Source organism: Spea bombifrons, chromosome 2 (assembly GCF_027358695.1).
Source record: "Spea bombifrons isolate aSpeBom1 chromosome 2, aSpeBom1.2.pri, whole genome shotgun sequence".
Lineage (NCBI taxonomy): Eukaryota > Metazoa > Chordata > Amphibia > Anura > Pelobatidae > Spea > Spea bombifrons.
Genome location: NC_071088.1, coordinates 48,843,138 through 48,859,743, shown reverse-complemented (window position 1 = coordinate 48,859,743; position 16,606 = coordinate 48,843,138). Strand labels below are relative to the sequence as shown.

The 16,606-nt window shown below is 41.2% G+C and overlaps 1 protein-coding gene across 5 annotated transcripts in view; it reads right to left on the bottom strand.

Moving 5' to 3' along the window:
* The window catches only part of ANKS1A (ankyrin repeat and sterile alpha motif domain containing 1A), an 85,203-nt gene that overhangs the window by 37,099 nt on the left and 31,498 nt on the right, over nt 1-16,606 (bottom strand). For 3 of the 5 annotated variants that reach the window (XM_053457845.1, XM_053457848.1, XM_053457847.1), the window contains 12 exons: nt 11,885-11,986; nt 11,603-11,689; nt 11,296-11,471; nt 11,130-11,216; nt 6,830-6,887; nt 6,647-6,690; nt 4,819-4,939; nt 4,070-4,425; nt 3,847-3,885; nt 3,450-3,516; nt 3,192-3,298; nt 2,576-2,674 (listed from right to left, as the gene is read on the bottom strand). In XM_053457845.1, coding sequence (XP_053313820.1) covers nt 2,576-2,674; nt 3,192-3,298; nt 3,450-3,516; nt 3,847-3,885; nt 4,070-4,425; nt 4,819-4,939; nt 6,647-6,690; nt 6,830-6,887; nt 11,130-11,216; nt 11,296-11,471; nt 11,603-11,689; nt 11,885-11,986 — 1,343 coding nt within the window. The remainder of the gene's footprint in view (nt 1-2,575; nt 2,675-3,191; nt 3,299-3,449; nt 3,517-3,846; nt 3,886-4,069; nt 4,426-4,818; nt 4,940-6,646; nt 6,691-6,829; nt 6,888-11,129; nt 11,217-11,295; nt 11,472-11,602; nt 11,690-11,884; nt 11,987-16,606) is intronic. The other 2 variants (XM_053457846.1, XM_053457849.1) reach the window with 1 other exon arrangement.

Below are 16,606 nucleotides of genomic sequence, written 5' to 3'. Positions count from 1 at the left end.
AAATCAGTAACAATATTAATATATATGTAATTGCTAACAATCACACTCCTATCATGACCAGGCAGCAAGTACCATGCAATCACACACACTCATTCACAAACATTTACTCATTCATTCCCTTAATTATCCATACTTGCTCATACACCTTCCCCCACCCCCCTTACTTGAACTGCAGATCTCTCACTCGCAAACTTCTGCAGGGGCCCAGCTTCTTCCGTCTGCAACATTTCTTACCCCGCCTCCAGGGGAAGAAGGGATCAGAGTCATGTGACGTGCATTGACGTGAGCCCGCTGGGTTCCTGATTCTTCTGGCTAGCACAAGAGACGCTGCTCGCACAGTGTGCGCGACCAACGCACAGGTAAGCAGCCTGGCCCCTGCGGATGATTATTTTTGACCGTTTCATTTGTTTTTTTTACAATGCCCTTTTCGGCCGATATATTTCGACCACCGATATATATATATATATATCGGTGCATCCCTACTATTGATACATTTGGGGGAAAAACAAAGGAAATTTAATGTAAAAAAATAAATAAATAAATAAAATCAATCACCTAACGGTTACGTAGCAGGTAAACCATGCCCAAGTGGGCTCATCATTTCCGTGATGTAACAATTGTGGTGATCGCAGGGGCACTGCTGCTGTCTGCCAAGGTGTCTAAGCAGACCAGCACAACTCCCCGAACCTTTGATCGCTACCCCCAGAAATGATTCTGCAGGCTCAACACGCAATCGTGGGTAAACTGGCGATCACGTTTTCAGCTGCCACAGGCAACTTCAGGGAAGGGGTTGTGTATTGACCTGCCACAACATTCCCCTGCTGCCTGATCCCTCCATGAGAGCAATAGTGCAGCGTCCTTTAAATCTCCAGAATTGCCTGTGGCAATTATCAAAATCCCATCCATGGCGTGAAGCAACAGTGAAAGTCTGGTTGATCAAGGGTGTGGGCAATACACTATGCTATTTACCAATGTTAACACTGTTGGATAAAAAGAAGTGGGTATTGAATTTCTTTCAGTTCCCACAGCCCATTTCTCAAAAGTTGGAGCACGCTCATATACATCTGTAAAGTGGCTACATAAACTACCCCCAGTCCAAAAAAAATGTGATCTCTTGCTTCCTGACGGGTAGTACAGTCCTTTGGGAGACCTTTTCCCTAGAGGAAACCGGAACGTCTACCCATCACGATGCCAGCATTCGCTACAAGGAAGGCGGCAACAACGGTCAGGGACATCCCAGTAGACTCCCTGGCTCCCCTTACACTTGTGGCAGCCATGGGATCCGACACTCCTTGTAGATGGTCCAAACCACCATCTAGAACACAGAGTTAGGATAGGTGCCCAGAATCAATAGGACTACTATGAAACAGACAAATGACTCATCTTTTGCAGAGAGGTCTTGAACCACCTTGACAGTTACCACAGGGGTCGGAGTTACAGGATAAGAGAAACACCACAGCTTTTGGGCAAGATGGGATGCAAAACAGCAGAGCCTCATCCACTTCGGTGGATTAAGGTACAAAAGTGCAAGACAGAAGAACTCCTGCAAATGTCATAATTACGGGGATGAGGGGCACCAGAATAGCATTCACAGAGGCAGTCTGATACACCGGGATGTGGGGTACCAGAACCTCAAGGCCAGTGGCAGTAAGAAGCGCCAGGAAGCGGGACATCAGAACTTCATTCACAGAGGCAATCTAATATGCCAGGATGCATGGTGCTAGAAGCCTCACCCCTAGCAGCTAGAGTGGGAGGATTTTTAAGGAACATTACACGAGTAGTGCCCCATTGAAAAGGAGGAAACCATGGGCCTAGTAATGACAGTGTTGCATTACAGTGGCATGGAGTCCAGGATCCCTAATTTAAATTTACACCAAGGACACTGTCACACCTGCAGCACATCCATTTAATATCAGGTCAGTGTATTTAAATGGTGAGAAATGTAATGGATGCTAGACGCCCATTTTAGGATTATTATAGACATTGGAATTTTAAATAAAAATGCTATGTGCGCTTAGAAACAAGTGTATGTTCCCTAATCCCTTTGCCTCTGTTGGTGTATCCGCCATTGTTTTATGTGTGATGAGATTAGTCTGGTGTCAATGCTCTCTGTGTAATCCTCTGCCTTTATATTTTGTGTTAATTAAATTAATCCTTTCACGTTTCCTGTCTTTTTTAATTTCCCCATCCCTGGTAAAGTGTCTATGTAGCCTATGTTCAGTCTCAAAGCATGTTCTCCTATGTCCTGACGGGTGCATATCGACTGGTGGTACAGTTCTGTGGGAGACCTCTTTTCCCTGCAGACATTACTCTGAGAACTGGGACATCAACCCATCTCGTAGATTTGTGGCTGGCTGTCTAGGCGCACTTTGCCAAAAAATGTATATCAGATACATTTCAGGACTTTAATGGGTTAAGACCATTACCAGAAATATTACACCGAAATATTATTTTGATTGTAATAGTGGCTTTTTCAATAACACACTCAAACTAGTTATCGTACCCCTCTTGTATTCATCTATATCAGCCCATCTACAACATTTGACAATTTACACCTGTTTACGCCGTTAAATACCTTTGGTAGGGAATGCGATGCCTGAAGAAGTCTGTTCCGATGCAGCGGATCTGTAATACCAATGTCAATCAGATCCTGATCCTCCAACATGTTATCTGCCTGCAAAAACACACACTTGTAATAGACTTGTAGGGATTACATTTAATATTAGAAATCAAGCCTATATACGACAGACATCAATATTTGTAAAATGCACTCTGTGTGCTTGACATTATTGTGACAGTATAGGGCACCACCTACTCAAGATGGTTTGATTGTGGGACCAAATTCAAACAGCCTATTTTTGGTGGCTATTAATTGGTAATTCGTACATTGTAGGTAAATGGAGATGAAATATTTGTATTACAGAACCAACATTAGTTTCAAGTACAATGACATAAATAGCCGTGTATAATAATTTAAGTGGACATGCCATCCCCAAACATGCAGATGACAGAACCCATGGGGTCCCAGAAATGGTTATTTCAGTAAGATGAAACGTTTCATCATGCCAGCACCTCACATTCTTTGTTTTCTTCTGATTGCAACTCTCACCACAACAACACAATTTGGTTTATACCATAAGTACTACTTGTACTACTATCATTTTTATTGCACATTCTCAATGCTAACTCACCAGAAAACGAACATCATCAAAGCCATTCAGCACCAGCTTGCTCTCATACTGAATGAGTCCAAGAGACTCTAACCACTGTGCTATGCTCTGCTCTGGAATAGGGCACCCTAAATTGTTTGAGGAAAAACTGTTTATTAGGCATCCATGATTGAAAGTGAGATAACAATAATCCATTTTAAATCTATATGTATGTATTGTAAGAAGCGCAGCATAAATTGTTGGCGCTATATAAATAAAAGTTGATAATACATGCCATACCTGCCATGACCTGCTGCTCCTGGGAGAACTCAATGCCCTGGCCAATGGAGCTCATTATTTTATCAATCTGTAAAAGAAAAAGAAAAAACACATAAGCGGAAAAGTGCATTTAAGCTTGCCACATCTTTACATAACTGCAAGGTGAAGTAATGCTACACAAGACAGAAGCAGCAATAAGGTAATCGTATATTGAAGCCCTGACATTACAACAGTAAGATGGTATATTCTGAAACATAGGAAGCATGGCCATTCACCAGATTACTACAAAACAGCCAATACCACCAACACACCAGCAACAAAACATACATGTAAGACATACACATAACCACCACAGAAATCAGCAAATTGTCCAGTTAGGCCCCATCCCTCAGTTGCTTTTAAATCTATCCTTTCTTACGTTGTGTTTTGGGAATAATGCAGGGACCAGCAACAGACGCTGTTGGAAAAGTGGCAATGTCAGAGGTATTTAAAATATTACTCTTATTCCTTCCCATTTAATTATTTTCACAACTGGGCAACAGATTCATACAACACCTTAAAAAACCCATAAATAAGCTGTCCCAGCACTATGCATTTACCTCAGAGACGTATTACCATCAGCGAAGATTTCCTGTACTAACCTCATCCCACTCGGAGGTGAAGGAAGGAGATTTCTCCAACCTCTTTTTGCTCCCCCCAGCCACACAGTTGGTGAGAGATTCACTGCGATTCAAATCTTCACCCTCACCAGCTGGAGGAGAGCATGTCAGCAAGTCGGAATCAGATTTAGATAGACTACGACGTAGGGGAAGCTCCATGCGTGCTTCTGCACTGTTTCTACTAGCGTTCATTCCCGAAGAATCACAGGGGGGATCTCTGACTTCGCACACTGGAGAGGAACCGTGTAAGAGCCCAGAGAAGTGCTCAAGCATGTGGGAGTCTGTGCTATCTGCTGAAGCCAAGCTCCAACCTCCAGAGCTGCTTCTACGCTGTCCACCTGTGAAGTAAAATTAAGCATTCACGCAAACAAAATTAAGGTAAAACAGGACACCAGAACCAGAGTCTGTTCTGCAGAAAACTGGAACCAGCAAGAAAATGAACAAAAATTACACACACGCAAGTCTAATTAAGCTAGGACAGGACAAATATATTTATGTCGGCATTCAGTTGCTGGAGCAGCACTGACTGCTGGGCAGCTGGTGTCACAAGTTATAGAACAGCTATTGTGTAATAGATGTTTGACATTTCAAAAGAGAAGCCTTGGGAATTCCAGAGCAGGAATGTTTGGGATAAACTAGAGCTGGCTTCATTCAAATTGTTAGTAGCTATCAGACAAAAGAGTACAGTACAAAGTGAAAAGGGGGGTGCATGATATTAATGTCGTTCTTACTATTTGGTCTTTCAGAGCCATGAGATTCTCCTTCCGAGTGGCCACTGGACAAATCAGAGGAACCATGGCGAGTTGGTGGGCGTGGTGTTTCATTTGGGAGTGCAGCACGGCGTGGTCTGACCTGAAGTCAGCAAAAGAAAAAAACATTACAATAAATTTATATGCAGCAACAGGGCTTCAGTCCTCTTCCACGTGAAGGATATGAAGGATAGACACCCTACTATACAGACGCTCCTTACTTACCTTTCCCTTGTAGTAAAGATATAGGTAAAACAAGGATAAATCCAAAATCCACGTGTGAACAAAATAATACTAATAAAGAATACTCTCCAAAATAGCAGCTTCCAGAAAACACTCTTCCTCAGGTGCTCAAAGACACGATACGATAACCATGGAGCGCATATATATGGAGAGAAAACAAAAAAACACTAATAGTGTAGCAAGTAAACACAAGAAATAAATTTCTTGTGTTTCTTGTGTTTACTTGCTACACTGTTAGTGTTTTTTTGTTTTCTCTCCATATATATGCGCTCCATGGTTATCGTATCGTGTCCTTGTAGTAAAGAACCAGAAAACACAGGATAATGCAAAAAGAATACCACTTTATAAATCAACTGTAGCATTACCAAAGGCTTACCAGGTGGCTGTCCTACAGATCCCACTTGCTCATAATAATACACTTTTTTATTTTTTTTTACATTTTGCAGGAACAGGATGGTTCCCGGATGTCGAGATCACTGCATAATTTATTTTTTTTTTACCATGTTAGCTAATTTTTTTTTTCACATTGTGATTAGAAAGCTGGGCTCCATTGACTGTCATGGTAAAATGCAGTACCTATATTCAACCTGCAACGGGAATCCAGAGTTCTCAGGAGCGACCGCAGTGCGACCCGGGGTGGGTGTTTGGTGCCGCTAAATGCAACACCATTGAAGCTTAGGAGGCAATCGATCTTTTAAAACAGGTATCTGCCGCCATAGGATGTTGATGCCCGGGGGGGGGGGTGTCACGCTAAATCACACACATGGCCCTTGATACCGATCTCTGTGTTGCTGAATGCCTCGACATCGAGACATTACAGCAATACAGTTTAAGTGAAGAGCGCGATCATAAATTGCTTTCTAAGGTTGTTTAATGCCATGTCACTGGCCGTTAACCGACCGTTTTTGCGTGACATGAACTGGCTTTGTTTGTCACCTCCCAACGGACAAATTTGTGGTTTTGGCATCATTGATGGAAATATCAGAGAGAGAGTGTGAAGCTCCAAGATGTTTGAAACAAGTTACTTGCCAAGATAGTGTACAAGTGAACAGAGTAGACTTGATGCTGTTTTGAAGGCAAAGGTTGGTCAAACCAAATATTGACTCGATGTTGCCAAAGCAGACCTTTTAAATTAATAGAAACACCAATACAGCGATGTTGTAAGGAAAACAACCCATTATCTTAAGTGCCTCCATATGTCTGAAAATCCTCCCTGCCGCTTTGAAACAGGCAGCCAGCCAGTATGCAGCCAGCCTGAAGAGGCAACTGCTTCCCAACAGCAGCTCCTGACTGTGAACTAGCTACAGATGCAAACATCTTTGGAAGCTGGCAAGGGAGAATGATCAAAAAAATGTCTTTCCTCTGAGATGCCACTAACCAGCTAAAGCGCCTGCCAGGAAGAGAGAAAACAAAAAGAAACAAGGAAGGTGTATAAGGGGCATCAATATAATATGAGGGACCTGGTTATCTTGGATGTTGCACCTGGAAAGAGTGTTTTAAAGTTATCAACATGTATTATTTAACAGGCAAGTTCAGCAGATGCGTGTTTAAAACTATAGTCCCTCACCTGAGGCTGAGAGTTTCCGGCATCACTTTGTGGGTGAGGTTGCCCTGTGAAGAAAACAGTCAGCATGGGAAAGTATAAGGAAGTACAAAAAGATTGACTTATGTGCATACAGTTACTTTCCATACATATTTAATGTGCTTAAATTTGTCTGTATCACAGATATCACTAATGATTGTCATGTACCTCTGGAACTAGGTTTCTTGGTCTCCGCAGTGACTAATAGCTCATAGGGGTTCTCCTCCTAAAACCAATATAAAACACAGAAATATAGTAAGGTATTATTTTTTATTGTTTTATATAGCGCCATCAAATCCCGTAGCGCTGTACAATTGTAGAGGGTTTCGACGGTTAAGAGGAAGACCGGTTAAGACAGTTACAGTAATCAAGAAGGGAGATAATCAGGGCATGGACAAGAGCCTTAGTGGCATGCTGTGTTAGGAAGGGACGGATGCAGGCAATGTTTTTAAGATGGAGGCGACAGACTGAATATGGGGTGTGGACGAAAGGTCTGAGTCAAGGGTGACACCAAGACATCGTGCATGAGTAGACTGGGAGATGATAGCACCATTAACACTGAGGGAGATAGATGGGGGAATCTTAGCATTGGAGGGAGGGAAGATGAGGAATTCAGTTTTGGAGAGGTTAAGTTTCAAGAAACGTGCAGGCATCCAGGTAGAGACAGATGCAAGGCAGTTAGTTACACGATCTAAGACAGAAGGAGAGAGATCAGGGGAGGATAGATAGATCTGGGTGTCATCAGCGTACAGGTGGTATTGAAAGCCAAAGGATGAGATCAGTTTGCCAAGGGAGGAAATGTAAAGAGAGAACAGAAGGGGTCCTAAAACTGAGCCTTGGGGTACCCCAACTGAGAGATTGAGGGGAAGCGTTACTGAAGACAGAGACACTGAAGGTACGATCAGAGAGGTAGGAAGTGAGCCATGAGAGAGCAGTATCACAGACACCAAGATCATGAAGCATTTGAAGGAGAAGAGGGTGGTCCACAGTGTCAAAAGCAGCTGGAAGGTCCAGTAGGATTAGAATGGAGTAGTGGCCTTTGGATTTAGCAGTGAGTAAGTCATTAGTAACTTTAGTAAGTGCGGTCTCAGTAGAGTGTCGAGGGCGAAAACCAGATCGAAGAGGGTCAAGCAGGAATTTGGAGTCTAGAAACTTAGTTAATTGTATATAAACAATTCTTTCAAGAAGCTTGGAGGTGAAAGGAAGCAGAGAGATGGGACGGTAATTGGAGAGATCAGTCGGGCCAAGGGAGGACTTTTTCAAGATAGGAGTAATGGTAGCATGCTTGAAGGACGATGGGACAGATCCAGTAGTGAGGGAGAGGTTGAAGATATGAGTTAGAGTAGGGACAATGGTTGATGAAAGACTGGGTGCGATGGGAAGGGATGTGGTCAAGGGGGCATGTGGTTGGACAAGAGGAAAGAAGAGCATGTACATCCTCTTCAGTGACAGCAGAGAAATGAGTTAGTGTAGTGAGGGGAGAAGAGATCAGTGGGTAGGGGGTGCATAGTCAGGGGAAGGGTGAGGGCAGGGAGGTGACTGTGCAGATATGTCATCTCTAATAGTTTGAATTTTATTATTGAAGAATATAGCAAAGTCAGATGCATTAAGGTTAGTGGAAGGGGTAGTAGGGATCGGTCGAAGCAGGGAATTGGAAGTATTAAAGAGTCGTTTAGGGTTGTGAGACAGGGAGGAGATGAGGGAGTTCGGTCAACGATTTTCATTATCGATTAGTCAAATCGATTTTTATCGATTACAAAAAGAGTTTTTTTTCAGAGCAGATGCTCTGAAAAACTCCTCTCCTGTAATGCGACCTCAGAGATCTGATTATAACACTAGAATCCAGATCCCCTGCAGCGCTGCAGGGGACCTGAATTCCACTCTGTCCGCTAGTGGGTGTCCGTGCGATGCGCACAGACAACCTCCGCCTCTCCCCTCCACTTCCGCCGGGGCTTCTACGATGCAGAGCCAGCATCACATGACCTTCATCGTAGGACAGATATTTCAGGAGCACATTTTTTTTGCTGTTCCTAGCATCGCTAAGCCCTTTTAGTATCACTACTAGGCAGCATCTGCAATGATGCCAGTGAGTCAGTTGGGGCAGTTGTCTAATATGCTCGCAGAGTCTCTAATCATACACGTGACGTGCTCTGAGTTTACTTGTTGTTAAGCCCTGTTCTGTAGTTTTTTGAGACACAAAAGCACTGGAAAAATCTCTCTCAGCTATATATACGCACAACTCACCCTGACTATAGCATCCTCAAAATAGATGCAGGACCACAAACAAGTCAAACATGAAATTGCTTGAGCAAAACCATGAATGCTTAAACAAATGTTCGGAAATTGTTAGTTATAGGTACTTTTCCTGTTACTACTTGCAGTAATAAAATAAGCATACACAGTCAAACTTTTTTTCAGAGACAAATAGACTGCAAGGTAGTAGTGAGTGGGACTGAAAGGAAATGGGAAATCTTGCTGTGATGTAAGACTGCCTCCTTGACTCAATATTGGTGGTGACTAGTCGTGGTGCGGTACAAGCTCGGACTGAGATGCCACTTAGATGTCACCCTAAATACAAACCAATTTTTTCTTGTGTGTCTGCCTCTTAACCCGAGATCATATGTGCTTTTCTTTATGCCGTTTAGGAGGATAATTTCAGTAGGAACTGTGCTTTTCTTGAGAAGGCTTGATCGGCACAATGCCGGAAAAATAAATTGCTGAAAATATCAGCAGGGGCCTTGTTCCTTACCTGTGCGGAGTCATGAGCATTAATGTCAGGTCACATGACCCTGCTCAGCAACACAGAGGGAAGCAGCGACCCCTTGCAGAAGTCTGCAAGCGGGAGATCTGCAGTTCAGGTAAGGGGGTGGGGGAGGGTGCATGAACAAGTATGTAATTGAGGGAATGAATGAGTCATCTGTGAATAAATGAATGAGTACAAGAATGAGTGAATTTTTGCGAATGAGTAAATGAATGAGCACGTGTGTGTGATAGCATGGATGTCTAAGTGGGGGGGCATGGCATAGGGAGGCTGTGATGTGCAGGGGGCAGCTAGCAATGTTTCAGCGTGTATTGGCTGCTTGTGCATGACAGGAGTGTGATTGCAGTATTAAATCTATATTATTGTTAACAGCAATTACACTCCTATCATGGCCAGGCATACCCAGATTCCTGCATGAACTGGTTGCCTGAGCATGATAGGAGCGTGATTGCTGTTATATATATATTTGTTTGTTTGTCCAATTTTGGTGTGTTGCCCACACTTTTATTAAAAGTAACACATAAATTCGACAGAAAAATTCAACAATTATATATATATATATATATATATATATATATATATATATATATATATATAATTTAATTGTTGTCCAATTTTGGTGTGTTACTTTTGTTTGTTTTTTTCCGTGTGTGTGGGTAGTCATTTGTTTCAGCTTCGGCCAAGTGAATGCTGAATTTTCTGTTTCTACTATCCCTATCCACTAGTATACACCTAATGCTATCAGCTATTTCATATTAACAGATGATACAAGTTCCCTTGCTTTAGATCCTAAAGTGAAACTGTTTTCCGGGGGGGGGGTTTGTTCATTTTTGGCTTCGGCGTCAGCCAAGTGAATGCTGAATTTACCGTTTCGGCCCAGAATTTTTATTTTGGTGCATACCTAATTTTAACCCTTTCAGTGCACTAATTCTATTACCATTTGTAATTTGTGGTAGTAATTTTGTGGTTTGTATCGCACAAATTGTACTTCAGGTATGAATTTACAGCTCCTGGTACATGTCACTGTCAAACACTACGACAATATATGTTCAGCAACATCTCCCTAGTGCAGTGATACCACCAATGCCTGGGTTTGTTGGATGGTTTGCGAGGTGAAACTCCACATTTGGTAAGTGCGCATTTTTCAACTTGGAACTTTAAACATCTGGTATTACTATCCCCATGTACATCTTTGAAGCTGGTCAGTTCAAATTTATCCCATCAAATCATATATTTTTGAAAAATTCTGGGGCTAAAAGGCCACATTTGGGAAGTGAGCCCCCCCCTACTTTTGGTCAGTCTGTCCCTTTGCCCTATCTTTGAACCGGGACCATCTAACTTACCCCATCAAACCATTTATTTATTTATTTTAAATTAGACACCCCTCGGGTATTTGAAACGCTAGCATCTTAACTCTTTCCATGTCAGGGTGTTTGGGAATATACAGATAATTTTAATATATATATATATATATATATATATATATATATATTAAAATTATATATATATATATATATATATATATATATATATATTTATTTATTTATTTATTTATTTTTTTTTAACTAGATGGTTGGATCGTACATCACTTTCTAAGCTTGTTTAATGCCATGACGTGGTCGTTAACTTGACAGATTTTGCGTGACATGTCCGGCACATCACTGGTCGTTAAGAAAAATATAGCAGTCACATTGTTTATAACCTCACCTCACGGACAGTGCTTACACACCGCCTCCTTTCAAATTCATCATCATCTTCAGGTGGGGGCTTTGCAGGTGGAGGAGGGCGCTCCTTCTGTATTAAAAGAAGGGTCACAAGCCTAAGCATTATAAAAATTGATGCACAAGGAGTATTATTAAATTAGGAGACTCACCCTCCGGGTCCTTGTGGTGTCATGGGTAAGAGAGTCTCTATCAGAGGAGCGTCCACTACATATGCTGTCTAGAGAGTGGCAAGAGGACGCATTGCAAAGTGCTTCATATGGAGATTCAGACTGTGAAATTATATTCAGATCTAAATGCAAATCAAGTAGTGTCCTTTGTATAGTCCCTGTGCAGAAGAAAGATCACTTAATGAGACGACGTGGCAACAAATTCATACATAAAATGATCAAGGCACATGTACAATAAGAAATCAATAAGAACATTAATATAATGCACACCTTCCCCAATGAGCATTACCTCCATGCGTATCAGTGCTGATGGTTGCATTAGGTAACGATAAGGGATCCTGCTCTGTGTCTTTGGCTGATTTGCCTGTGCTGTGCTCTGCAGCGGAGAAAGCCATGAACAACAGAGTTTCAAACGTTGTGAAATGTAGAAGAAAAAAAAGTATTGTTTCAATACTGCATAGCACTGAATCAAAGCGACTTCCTTACTCCTAAACAACATGTAGGCTAAACTCTTGCAAACAGTGATGTGTTCACACTAATGACAGATATATACATATATATATGGTCTCACCCTGAATAAGGGCAATTATCTGTTGGCTCTTCTGTGAAGGCACCTCCTGTACAATATCCAGCGCAGTCATTCCTTTGTTATCTGCGATGCTTACATCTATTCCTATATTGAAGTTAAGAGAAAAATGATATACAGAGTCAACTTTTCAACAAAGAAACGTGTAGAATCGAAAAGCCTTATTCTATTAATGTACGTTTACGTGGCAGCATTGTGCTTGGGGACAATTTTAATTTATTTTAACACTATCTCTAAACAAACATGACACATTAAACAACTGAGATGCCCAATTTAAGGCACACTGATGATCATGATATAGTGGCCCAATCAAAATAGTGGTACCTACAATATAAGGCCAAAAATATATGGACACTAGCCCATCCCACCTATATGAGCTAGTTGGACATCTCATTCAAAAACCAAGGGCATTAATATGGGGCTGCCCATTTCCTCCATTTGCAGCTATAACTGCATCCACTCTTCTTTATGTCCATAAAGTCAAGCAATGATGTTGGATGAGAAGGCCTGGCTCGGAATAAGTGTTCAAGCAATACTTGAGTCACTCCCCACCAAACTGTGTTTTTATGGACCTTGCTTTGTGCACAGGGGCACAGTAAATCTGGTACAGGAAAGGGCCTTAGCAAACTGGTGCCACAAAGCTGGAATCATACAATTGTCTAAATGTCTTTGCATGCTGTAGAATATTACCCTTCACTGAGTTCCAGCCATGAAAAACAGCCCATTATCTCTTCTCAACCACACTTTACAGTAGACACTATACATTCCAGTAGGTAGGTGAGGGGTGTCTACACACTTTTGGTCTTATAGTGTACAAAAGCATACAGAGAGCACCCATGGGCCACATCATTTTTACTGAGGGTCATGTCAGTTTTGCTTCACAAAAAAACAATTTATCTTTTTTTTTTTTTATTTGTGCATTCATGTATTCATTTGCTGAATTGACTATTGGGTCACCTATTACATCACAATATTTAATTACTGCTAAAATGCAATTGTGCCAGAATGCAGAAAATCTTCTATACCAGGGAATTTGTTTGATACAGAGATGTTCCTGGTTTGGCAATGACCAATCAGCAAGCAACTGAGAGAATCAATGGCAGGTGCAGGGAGGGGTGGAAACCATGCACAAACTAGTACTTCACATGTTTACACTGCTGTGTAGGAGATGCGTTAGGTCAAAACCATTTAGTATAAGAACCAGGTCTCTTAAATGGGACATGCCACCATAATTATTTTCCCACTTATCTAAAGTACTTATAGTGTACAATTTCTATTAGCTCATTGTCAAGTTAACTGGTTAAAAAACTAAGGGACCACTGTATATCAAAGAGACTGACATTCATGATAAAAACATATCATGTCTCATCTATTTTAATTTCCCACAACATATTCTTACAAAGGTTCATTAATTAAAAAGACCATGTTCACAATATGGGAGAGATAACTTAATATGGAAGGATAATAATCTAGTAGTCGTATAAGCAAGGTTTCTAATAAACACACAGACTGTATGTGTGTATTAGAAACCCACCTTATACAAGTACTACATGATTCTTCTTTCCTGTAATACATAAATATTGCATATTAGATAAATATATATATACATATATACATACACATACAAACATGTATACATGTGTATATATAACACATACACATAAGTTCTAAGGTGTAAGCTAGTCTAGGTTACTCCTTATGACCCGTTTACCCATTGCAGAGCACTGTGGAAATATATTGGTGCTTTATAAATCAATACACACACACACACACACGCTTAAATGAAAATTGTCACCATCAAGGTAATAATTAAGAAGTTCCAGTCAACTGAAAATGTTATTAATCAACCTGGAAGAAGTTGTGTGTCTATACTGTCCCAACGCACTGTGAAGAGGATGGTTTGAGTGGCCAAAAAACTCTCCAAGGATCATAGCTGGAAAATTGCATAAGTTGGTTAAGTCTTGGAGTCAGAAAGTCTACAAAACTACGATCCAGCGTCATCTACATAACCGCAATTTGTTTGGAAGGGCTTAAAGAAAAAAAACCTCTCTTATCCAAAAACAAACTCAATAGAACTTCAAATGGGATAGATTCTATGATCGGATGACATAGCTTTATGGAAAAGTACCTCATGCCCACAATTAAATATGGTGGTGGTTTTAATGTTTTGGGGCTGGTTTTCTGCCACAGGACCTGGACATTGTTAGGATACACGCATCATGAGCTCTTATCAAATATCAACAGATATTAAATGAACACCTGATTGCCTCTGCCATAAAGCTTAAATTCAGCAATAATCCAAAACAAGGTACTACCATGGCAATCCCAGTCCCCTGATTTGAACTCAATAGAAAACCTGTGGGTGAACTGAAGGGGGGAGTCCACCAGCATCACCCTTGAAACTTGAAGTATCTGGAGTGATTCTGCGTGGAGGCATGGTCTCAGATCCCTTACCATGTATTCTACACCCTCATCAGGCATTACAGGAGAAGACTCAGAGCTATCTTCTTGGCAAAGGGAGGTAGCACAAAGTATTGACTAAAAGGGTAACAATAATTGTGCCACATATATGTTTAACTTTTTTAGTTTTTTTGCATAAACCTGTGTTTTGTTTGCAATTGATGTCCATGAGATACTTGTTAAAGATACTCTATAACGAAGCACACTCCCACCTAACCACACCAAATAACTACTCAAAACTGATGAGCAGGGAAATCTATCCCAATACCTAAAGGACACTTACCACATACCATAAAAACAGACTTAAAACCTTTAACCCCTTAATGACAATTGCCGGTTCTGGCACGGCACGAAAAACAAGTCGATTATGACAAATGACGTGCCAGAACCGGCACGTCTTTAAACGGGTGCAGAAAGCGATCTACGTTCGCTTTCTGCACCCAAACGGCGTTGCTGTAATGCCTCGACCTCGAGGCATTCAGCAAGGCCACGATCGGCACCTCCCCGGGGCGTCAACAACCGCCATACATTGTATGGCGGCGGACGCCCGTTTTAAAAGCGTTTAGGAGGCGATCAACGATCACCTCCTAAACTTAAATGGTGTCGCTGGAATGCCTCGATCAGGAGGCATCCAGCGACACCAAACACTTACCTTTGGATGAACTGTGACCACTCCGGAGAGCGGTCACAGCCGCAGCTGCCGGTGACCTTCGCCATCTGCAAGATGGCGGCGGCCCGGGAAAAAAAACCAATAAAGGTGAAAGTTCGCTAGACGGTCTCAGACCCTCTAGAGAACTCTGGCTCCACTTGCAGGTTGAATACAGGTACTGCATTCAACCATGCAAGTCAATGGAGCCCAGCTTTCTAATCACAGTGTGATTAGTAAAAATAAATTAAAAAATAAAATAAAATTAATAATTAGAAAAAAATAGTAAACAAAACAGTAAAATGTAAAAATAATTTCCCACTGATGTCACTATCAGGGGAACCTTCAAGTTGAAAAAAAAAATTAAATTTTTTTTTTAAAAAAGGCAAAAAAAATAAAATATATATATAAAAAATATATTTTTGTGAGCAAGTCCTAAAATTAGCACATTAGCTTAAAACAATTCTCGCATGGAGAGAGTTAAAATACTGGCATATTAAATGCCCATGGGGTGTCTACTTTTAAAAAATGTATGATTTGATGGGGTAAATTGAATTGGCCGGGTTCAACAAGGTCCCAATTAACACGGGGGGAAGGATGGCCACACATCTAATTTCCAAATAGAAAAATGCACACGTCCCAAATGTGGCCTTTTAGTTCCCCCCAAAAATGACAAACCCATGCATATGGGGTATCACTGTACTCAGGAGATGTTGCTTAACACATATTGGGGTGTTGTGTGACAGCGGCATATACCAGGAGCTGTAAATTCATACATAACATAGGTGTGTGGGGGAAAAATACACACATAAGAATACTACTGCAAACTTTGAAAAAATTCTGGTGGTAAAATGTGTGCATGCAAAGAGTTAAAATACCAGCATTTAAAATACCCTGGTGTGTCTAGTTTTCAAAAATATATGGTTTTGTTGGGCACACTGAAATGGCCCGGCTCAAAGATGTACCAAATAGGGCATGGGCAGTGGATCCCCAAATGCCAAAGTTCAACATTGAAAAATGCGCATGTCCCAAATGTGGCCCTTTTGCCCCCCAAACAGCCAGGCAAAATCATTCATGTGAGGTATCGCTGTACTCAGGAGATGTTGCTGAACACATATTGGGGTGTTTTGTGATAGTGACATATACGAGAACCTTTTAATTCATACCTGAAGTAAAATGCGTGACAAAACAAATGCAAAAAAATGACTACCACAAAGTTTGACAAATACTGGTGGTAGATATGGTGCATGGAAAGAGTTAAAATACTAGCATTTGAAATACCCTGGGGTGCCTAGTTTTCAAAAATATATGGCTTTATTGGGCATACTGAAATGGCCCGGCTCAAAGATGTACCAAATAGGGCATGGGCAGTTGATCGCCAAACGCCAAAATTAAACATTGAAAATGCGCATGCCCCAAATGTGGCCCTTTTGCCCCCAAACAGCCAGGCAAAATCATTCATGTGAGGTATCTCTGTACTCAGGAGATGTTGGTAAACACATATTGGGGTGTTTTATGATAGTGACATATACCAGAACCTGTTTATTCATACCTGAAGTAAAATGTGTGTGAAAAAACAAATGCAAACAAATTACTACCAT